This window comes from Crocodylus porosus, unplaced genomic scaffold (assembly GCF_001723895.1).
Source record: "Crocodylus porosus isolate Cpor-Errol unplaced genomic scaffold, CroPor_comp1, whole genome shotgun sequence".
NCBI lineage: Eukaryota > Metazoa > Chordata > Crocodylia > Crocodylidae > Crocodylus > Crocodylus porosus.
Genome location: NW_017728931.1, coordinates 122,734,359 through 122,743,977, shown reverse-complemented (window position 1 = coordinate 122,743,977; position 9,619 = coordinate 122,734,359). Strand labels below are relative to the sequence as shown.

The following is a 9,619-nucleotide window of genomic DNA, read 5'->3' as shown; positions in this document are numbered from 1 at the left end:
GGCATGAGAAGACCTTAAGTCTGAAAGGTCTGCAGAATTTGATAACAGCCATTGTTATCGGCATTGTTATAAGTTTAGTGGCAGCATGACAGAGTGGATAGTTAGAATATATACCACTGTGTAGAGCAGTGTGAAAATCCCAATTACTAGGAAAGAGAAAATTACTGCTAGAATCTGTTAAGACATACAATATAATAGACTCTGAGATCTGTCTGTTCTAAGAAAGATGTTATCCATTTTCATGTTTGGCAGATTGAGAGATGCACAAGACTTGAAACAAGTTGGTCTTAGAATGAGAAGGTCATATATAACAGGAGAAAGGGTTGTTTTATTTTCTCCTGTAGAAGCCAGATGCAAATTTCTGAATTTCATTGATTTTAAAGAGTGTCAGATAGCCTCTGTGGAGAGTGTCTCTGACACAAGCACATCATGTGCTATTTTAGAGGAGATTATTCATACCAGTAATTGAGCCTGAATCAGAAAGAAAGGACTACAGAATAAATGGTCTTAAGACACATTATGATAAACAGCTGATAAGATGTCATATTCCATTTTCCTAGTTATGTGTTGAACAGCATAAGTATGTGGGAAAGCTAGACAGGCATTCTGACTTACAAGGTCAAGCAAAAATGTACTGGTTTAGGATGTTTATAATATATCACTAGCAAAACCTTGAGATTTTTTGTTGTCATAGGGCCAAAAACGATGTACCTTACTTGTAGGAGTAAGGTAAGTAAGCCTGTGTGAGTAACATGAGCAGAATTTGGCTTCTAATCATGTGCCTCTGACAGCTGCAGGCAGAGGTTCAGTTCTATTACACTGTACTTTGCTTTCATGATGAACCATACGCACTATGAATATGTAAACAAAATGGAAATAGGTCCTTCAGCTTCAGAGATATGGGGAGGAGATGAACTGAAAGGTGCATATTGTTTTGCTCCTCCTTCCTTCCCCATCCCATTTTGCCTGCAATGAGAGATCTGCAGAAAATCTGTAGGTCTCCTGCTCTCATGAAACTCTCATCCCCCAAGGATCCTCCCCAGGGAAAGAGGGCAGGGAGAGTCCTGGCAGCACATGCTCAAAGGGTTCAGCTGATACGGAAGACATATGGAGAGAAATCCAAAATGGTTCCTTGCCTGAGGAAAGTGATTCACAGAACTGGGGATAGAAGCCTAGGTTTCCTATACAGTCAATAAGAAGAGTTAGGTGTCTCCAGAGGGCAAGTCAGGGAGTCCAGATGCAGATCAGAGAGCCATCTGCTGGATGCATTGAAGACAAGGATGTGTCAAACTCCTACCTCTCCCATCCACTACAGCACCTTCCTCAGAGGGTAAAAACCTAACTAATGGGGTGGGAGGTGATGGTGCTGTCCACCTTCCACATCAGTAAGTCTTGATCAGGGTGCTGCAGTTGAGATCCTTTTAAGGAGCCACAGGATACTGCACAATATTAGCAATGTTAGGTGTACAAACACCTACTTACACATGATCCACAAGATAAATCCAGAGGTTTCAAATTGGAATCCAGAGTGTCAAAAAAATTCTGACCTGTTGTGGTCTTTCTGAGTTTTTAGCAACAGCAGAATTTTCTGTGGTCAAAAACAAGTGAAAGCCAAAAGCTGGCATCTTTTGAGGGTTAAGTCTAATGAGGGATGCCTTGAGTCTGAAAAGATTGAGAACCACTGCTCTACGTAATAGTTTAATGGCTAGCATACTCACCCGGGAAATGGAAGCCTGGATTTCTAGCACTTCCTCAGTCTGAGGAGGATCTCCTACCTCTCAGAAGATTGCCCTATACAATAGGCACCATTCACCTCTCCTGTTGAAACTGGGTCAGTGGTCAGACAAGTGCAAGAGTCACTGGGCCAGAAGCAGATCAAGATTCTCTTGCTAGGAGGAAAGCCGGAGGTTCTTGGCTAGAGGGTCTTACCTCTCCACTCAAGGTTAGACTGAGCATCATATTTGGGGTCGGGAAGGAATTTTACCTCCGGTGAAATTGGTATGGAGTGTGGAGGGGCAGGGTGTTGCCTTCTACCTATGATCTCTAAATGTATATTGACAACATTTTATAGAAGCAGGACATTGGCTGCCACAGTTCCTCTGCTTACCTGTGACAGGTTAGGGTGTTGGGTCTATGTTGTGTTAGGGTTAAGGGTAGGCTTATTTAGTGTTTAGGTTATGGTTGCATGGGATGGTTTGGTTAGGGATGATCCTACCTTGGGGTACAGGTTGAACTACGTGACCTCTGGAGGTTCCTTCCAGCCCTACTTCTCTATGACTCTGAGAAAGAAAGAACAAGATTCTGTTGGCTGGTACTTAGGGCATTCCCCAGGTGTGGGGCAGAGTGTTCTGGTTTCTGGCCTGTGCTACTCTATTTATTAGGGTTGCGCTGATAAAGATTTTTTTGGCTGATACTGATGGCTGATTATTGATTAGCCATATTGGCCAGTACCAATCTGATTGCTGATATGCAGCCCAGCAGCTTGGAGAGCAGCATCCGACTGGTAAGTCTGTGGGGGGAAGGGGCATGGCAGAGACCGATCGAAGGCCCCTCAGTGAGGGAAGGAGTGGGGCTAGGGCAGGCACTGCCCAGCTGGGGTGGGGTGGGGGCGGGATGGAGTCGGCGGCTCATTTGGGGAACATTGGGGGGGGAGGGTCCTGCCACTGTGTGCATTCCTGGGAGAGGCATGCAGGACCATGTGCCTCCCTCATCTGTGTGTGGGTTGAGGGTGGACTGCCCACTGTGGGGTCGGGGCTGGGGCTGCACCAGCCTCTTCCCAGCAGCTGTGTTTGGGCTGGGAGGTGACGCTATGTAGGGACTAGAGCCACCCTAAAATTTGCCATAATCCCACCCCCACTGTAGCCCTCCCTCCCAGCACTGCTGCTGCCCACCCCACCCCATCTGGCTCAAGTGCAGCCCTGGCCTCGAGCATGCAGCGGCAGCCCACCCTCACCCTGTGCACAGACCCACTGGAAGGGGGGCACGTGCCCCCCATGCCTTCCCTGGGGTGCACACAGGGTGGGAGCTGCACCCCCCCCTTCAGCCTCCCATGACTCCTGGATGAGTTGCTGGCTCCATCCCACATCCTGCCCCTGCCTCTGCCCCAGTTCCAGCCCCACTCCCTCCCTCCCTACAGGGGCCTCAATCTGCCCCCCGACCCCATGCTCCTTCCCCCACACAGACTTACTGGCCTGTTTTCAAGCTGCCAGGCTGCATTCCTGGCCATGTACATGCTGTGGCTGCATCCATGCACATAGCATTTATCAGCAACATTTTTGGCCACATCAGCCAAAAAAAGCCAATTGCTGATAATGTCAATTTTCCTTTTATCCATGCCAATATGATATGGACTCATGTATCAATGCACCTCTATTATTTATGTATAAAACCTTCTGCCAGGCCCTGCTGGCAGTACATGGGCCAGGTCTGAATCTGGCGGGGGTTGACTTGAACCTCCACCTAGAAACTTGAGAAAATGTCACCTTTACTGGGAGTCCTAGGAGAAAAATATCCCCACTCTCAAGCAATTTTGGATATAATTTTGAATATAAAACTTTATTAAGGGTAAAGAAGGAAATTACTAAACCTTATCAAACATAACAGCTACTAAATACCTCAACTATTAAACTCCTGAGACTATTAAACTTTCAGAGTTTTTAGTCACTTTCGTTTTTTAACTGCAGACTCCCCTCCGTGGGAGTTGTTCCCTTGCCCAGTTCAGAGTGGGGGAAGAGGATTTTCTTCTCAGGTCACTGGGGAAGATTTTGTGTCACTGCTTGCCCCCATCCCCCCCTTTAGGAAGCACTGCGTGGGATTGCTGCTGCTCTGGGTCTTTACCACCTCTTGCCACTCTCTGGATTGCCACCCTGTGACTGTGACAGCACTGCTGGGAGTTGCTACTGCTGGGGAAACTCTGTATTCTCACCACTTGGGGACTGCTGTGTGAGCTCCCCTTGGGATTCAGCTCTGGGTCTCGCTGGGGAGGCAGCTTCAGACTGACTGCACTGGTGTTGTCCAAGCTGGTGGCCTCCATGGCAACTGAGTGGCTGCAAGGGAGGGTGGGGGGAGCTCTGGGTGCCATGGCCCCACTGAGGGCCTTTGCCACTGTGGTCCCCAGGGTCATCCAGGTGGACAGTTCTTCCAACTTCCTGGGCAACATCCCCCACTGGCACCCCATGGGGATCCTGCGTTGCAAGAGAGTCTGGCTTCCAGTTGAGGGGGTGGAGGCAGCTCAGCTGTTGGTGGAAAATGCTACCATTCAGGACATGAAGAATCATGTGGAGGCCCTCACTAACTGCTTGTGGAGCTGGAAGCACCCTATTGAGACTGCTGATCTGAGGAGAGGAGAGCACAGCAACTGGAGCAGCATCTGAGGGAGAAGGTGGTTTAGCCCTCCTCATCGGACACACCAGCTCTCCTGAATGGGGCAGAGGAGAGTGAAGGGGAAGAGAAGGTGAAGAGAAGCTGCAGGAAGGTGCTATATATGCTTTGAAATGCCACTTACCACTGGGGGGCTCTGAGGTAAACTGGGGAGTGAGAGTCTTGTATATGTGGCAGCTTGGCTGTCTGAAGGATTCACAGCCGTCTTCCACAGACTCTTCCATGAGGTATATTATCAGGTCCCAGACTTTGCCGCCCCCCTGCACCTGGTTGGATTCTGGCTCTGGGCCTGGCTCTGTCATCTGGGCAGCATGCAGCTGACGGGGCAAGAGCCTTCATGAGTATACATGTGTGGACAGGTCAGCCCCCCTTGCTGGACAGCTGCTTCAAGGTGGCTCTGGTTCCCAGGCATCCAGCATCTCAGCTGTGTACTTCTGACAGCTCCTCCCTGTCTTGCCCAAGTTGAAGCTTGACCTGGTGGTCTCTGCTTTCTCTCTGAATGAATTGCCCACTCTGGTTGAGTGGATGGAGGCCATCCAGACACCATGGAGGAAGATGGACGACTTGGTGTTGGTTGAGAATGGCACTAAGGAAGGCACTAAGATGCTTATGAAGGAATGAGGAGTTGTTCTGAAGGGTGGGGATGAGGTGGTTCATGACCACAAGAGGCTCATTTCTTTTCTCCAGGTCTTCACTGTCTGCCCTGTCTCCACCTCTCACCAGAGAAGTCTTTGCCCTGCAGTTACATTCAGGCTTATCAACCATTCCCTTCAGCTGGAACCTGTAGCAGAAGAAAGAGACATTCTCCTTCCTGATCCCTACACTCTGGGTCCAGGGATGCCAAAGAGCTCTGGCCTTGCACAACCCAGCCAGTTCTGCGCTAGCCCTGCCAAGTCTACTGCCAGCTGTGCTGTACTGACGAGACTTTCCAGTACATGGTCAGCAACACATGCAAACATGGCAGGGACCTGTACCACTGTGCCTGGCTCAGCTACTGGGGAGACTGGCTATCTTTTACGAATGCCTCAGAGGAGATGTCACTGGGAGATGATGGGAGTGCCCACATGGAGGATCAAGACTGAGCTGGCTTTGTTGCACCAGATAGTCCCCTCCCCTGGATCGACTCCATGCCATGGTATACTGCAGAGAACGCCGCAGTGCAAAGGAGTGTGGCCCCTGGCCTTCTGCTTTCTACACGTAACGTTCTTGCTTTCCCTGCCCTTCTGCATTTCCCTGTTTCCTTTTGCTACCTCAGTCCATCTGTCCCTTTTGTGTTCTGTCTATCCATACCCCAGTGTTCCTTTGGATTACCACCAGGGATCTGGGTTTTCCGTTTCCCACAGAAAAATGGAAAAAACTGAGGATTTTCCCCTCAGTTGGCCAAGAAAAATACAAATTCTTCATTCTAACAGAGAAACACATGGATTTTGCTCTTTTGCAAATAGCTTTCTGCAGGCTGGCAGAGTTCCAGCCTGCAAGGGGCTGGAGAGTGGGAGGAGGGCAGTCAGGCAGGGGGCGTCATGTGCATGTACATGCATATGGCCACCAGGCAGCCTGGAGAGAGCTCCCTTGGGTAAGTCTTGGAGGGCAGTATTGGGGCCCCCATACAAAGGGAGGGATGGAGTTGGGCGGGGTTGGGGCGGGGCTGCTGCCCAGCTGGGTGGTGTGTGGGGCTTGGTGCCCAAGGCCACAATGCGCAGTCGCAGGGCTCCAGGCTGCTCATCTGGGGGATGGGGGTGGGGCCAGCTCCCTGCCACTGCATGCACTCCTGGGGGGGAGGAGGCTAGGGAGGATCCATGCCCCCTGATCTGTGTGTGGGGTGGGGGTGGCCTGTCCACTGTGGGATCAGACACCCTGCTGTGCTGCCATTCCCTGGGCCCTCCACAGCCCAGCAGGTGGGACTCGGCATGGTAGGGCAGAGTGGGGTCTCATGAGGAAGTTCACTGCCACCACTGTGAGCCCCGTGCTTCTCTGGCAATGCATCCCCTGCCTGCCCAGCAGCTACGGGGGTGGTGGTGCAGGATTGTGCCCACACTGCTCCAGGGCTGGCAGGGGGTGTGTTGCGAGGCCAGTGCGGGGCTCTCAGTGGTGGCAATGAGCTTCCTTGTATGGCCACACTCTGCTCTGCTCTGCTCTGCTCTGCTGTGCCAGGTCCTGCCTGCTGGGGTGCAGAGGCCCTGGGGTAGGGCAGCAGGGTGGGGAGCCTGAGTCTGCAGCAGGCAGCCTGCACTCGCCCCTGGCTCACATGCAGCTCTGGGGGCATGGGTCCCTCCTACCCCGCAGGAGTGCATGCAGTGTCAGGGAGCACCCCTCTCTCCCACCTTGCTCTCGCTCCCCACAGGCTCCACTTTGGCCATACATCCCACGGGGAGGGGAGCCAGGCTTCCTGCTTGGGCTGCAGCAGCTGCTTCCTCCTGCAGGTGACAGCTGGGGCTAGGGCACTGCTACAGGGGGCAGGGGGCTGTGAACCCAGGTCCCTGGTTTCATAGCCCTGGCAGCTGGGGGCCCCCTCCAGAGGGGCTGGTGGGAGACAGGGAGCTGGGGGGCTGTGGGGGGGGTAATGCAAGTTACCAGCAGGGCTGGGGGAATGTTGGTGGGGTGTGAGGGGCAGCAGCAGAGCCAGGGGGCCAGGGGGCCAGAGGACCTGCATCCTGGCTGAGGATGAGATTTTTATCCATGATAAAAAGCCCAAAATCAAATACCAAAGTTCACAGGTACTTGGAATTTATTTTTCTGTAGTGACTGAGGCACTGGTAGGCTTCCAGGTTGCTTTAAAATTGTAAATATATCAATAAAACATTGTGTTCAGTTGATACCTCTATATATGGCAACATTTCATTTTAATTGCAGATTTTGGGGAGGGTTTAAACAGAGAATTTGCAATTTTTTAAATCATGGAAAACCAGGATCCCTGGTGACCACCTCCCATTCCCTTGTGCCATTCCTACCCTTGATGCTTATCATCCCTCTGATTTTCTTCCATTTGTCTCCCCTGTTTTTTTATTTTCATGTGTTCTCTCCTAATTTCTTTCAGTTGTGGGCCAGTATTGAATCTAATTCTCCTTGTGTCCCCACTGTTTTCATGCAGCCAGGAAAAGGGACCACTGATGGCTTGACTACAGCTGCAGGAGCAGAACGCCTGAGTTCCCTTCTTCACCAGGCAGATTTCTGCTGTTGGCTTGTGCTACACTATCTAATAACCAGTTCAGTAGTGAGGATTTACCAGCCTCAGTGGAAATGCCTTCAAAGATTGACTCTGGTTTGGAGTATCCTTGGGCTCTTCAGGCTCCTCTGTCACTACCCTGAAGCTGTTCCTTCTCCACATACCTTACCTGCACCTCAGGGGCTGTGCTGCTCTCACTGCCATCCCTCTCCTCACCCCGCTACTCAACTGTCTGCTGACTGTCATGGAACCGTCTGGTCCTCCACAACTGGCTCTTGGGTACAAATCAGGGTCCAGGCACACACAAGCTCCTAAACTTTTTAACCTGCCTACCAAGTAGAAGCATGTAAATCCACAGTGGAACAGAGCTCTAGTACCACAGCACATGATCAAAAACACATACAGACCAATTGATATAGATATTTATATATATAATTAGAGGTGCACCGATACATTGGTGTATCGTATCATCGTATCAGCATCAATAAAAGGAAAATTAACATTATCAGCAATTAACTTTGTTTTGCCGATATGGCTGATAATGTTGCCAATAAATGCTGTGTGCATGCACATAGCCGCAGCATACATGTGTCCAGGAGTGTAGCCTGGCAACTTGGAGAGCAGCATCCGGCTGGTAAGTCTGTTTGGGGGGATGAATATTGGCCGATATGGCTGGTCAATAATCGGCCATCGATATTGGCCCCCAAAATCTTTATTAGTGCACCCCATATATAATATATATCAATATAATATATAATATAATATATATGTGTATTTATATACAGATATCTATATCTATCTATATCTATGTCTAGCTATAGGTAGATCTAGATTTATCTATCTATCTGTATGCATGTCTGTTTGTATGTTAGAAACAGAAACAAATCCCGTGCTCTGTTTAGGACAAGGTGTTTCAGGCTCTGTCTTCTCTGGGGAATTAATTTACCTCAACCTAACTACATTTTTCAGTATTAATGTCCCTGAACACTACACAATGGACCTTTGCTAGGAAGGCTTATAGTTTAACTTTCCAAAGAGTGAATTCCAGCTTTTTAGATTAATTACCTGAGACAGAGATTATGGTCCAGATCTTTCAGCAAAACAAGAATTCATCATTCTTACTGCTTTATTTTTCCTCTAAAGAAAATTAATTATTACTTTGCTGCTGGTTCTTAATATTTCTCCTTTAGATTACTAGGTAAAAATATATTGCAAAGTTAGTCAGAAAATGGCATTCATTGGTAAGTATGAATATAACACCAAAATATGATTTCTCAAATTTGGTTGCTAAAAGTCCACCCCCACAGGCCTTTCTTTCTCTGTATGGAGGTGGAGGGGGACTCTAGTTTTGAACTGGAAGAAAGTTCTAAGCAAGTCTTTTTCACTAAGAGAAATCTGTTGTTTAGTGCTGGATGGACTTATTTGGCAAGACTTTGCTGGGAGAATACACCCTGGCTAGTGTCCCCAACTTCTGACCTATGTTAAACAAGATCTGGATGATGGTTATCTTGAGGAAGACCAGATTTCCTACCTGATAACATCTTCTTTGCCAAGTCCTCTTTTCCAAAGCCACCTTTTATTGCTTGTTCTAGAAACGGTAGCTACCTATAGAGCAATGTTACAGTAGGGAGTCTCCTTCCCAGAAGGCAAGATTTTTTTACAAAGTTTACACTCCTTTTTAGATGTCTGAATGTGAGCTGACTTCATGGAAGCTTGGTCATTAGTGACTATTTGACTTCCAAATGCCATGCCCTGCCTTCTCAAATTCCTCTTAACAGCAGTCCAAACTGCTACTGGCTTGCCAATCGTGAGTGTTTGAATTTAAAATGCGAGAGATTTGTATTAAAACCAGATTCTTTAGGAAGTGCAAGGTCAATTGCTAGATCACCAGAATTCTTTTCAAGCTAATATCCAGAAGCTGGAACATCACCAGTTGTCAGGCAGATGTCCTTGTAGTCTCATCAGCTTTCAGAACCAATTTATGAGGAACAGCAAGACTAGATGACTGCTCTTCTCTATTCTATTTCAGTCCACCCTGTTTCTTTTATCATGCTCATTTTACTCCACTTTGAGTGC

General features: G+C 48.8%; 1 protein-coding gene across 1 annotated transcript; it reads left to right on the top strand.

Annotated features, from left to right (window-relative positions):
* The first annotated feature begins 4,548 nt into the window (after positions 1–4,548).
* Positions 4,549–5,299, top strand: METTL17 (methyltransferase like 17). The gene is given in 3 exon segments (XM_019543968.1): positions 4,549–5,044; positions 5,047–5,136; positions 5,139–5,299. Coding segments are annotated over 3 exon segments (747 nt in total).
* Positions 5,300–9,619: the final 4,320 nt, after the last annotated feature.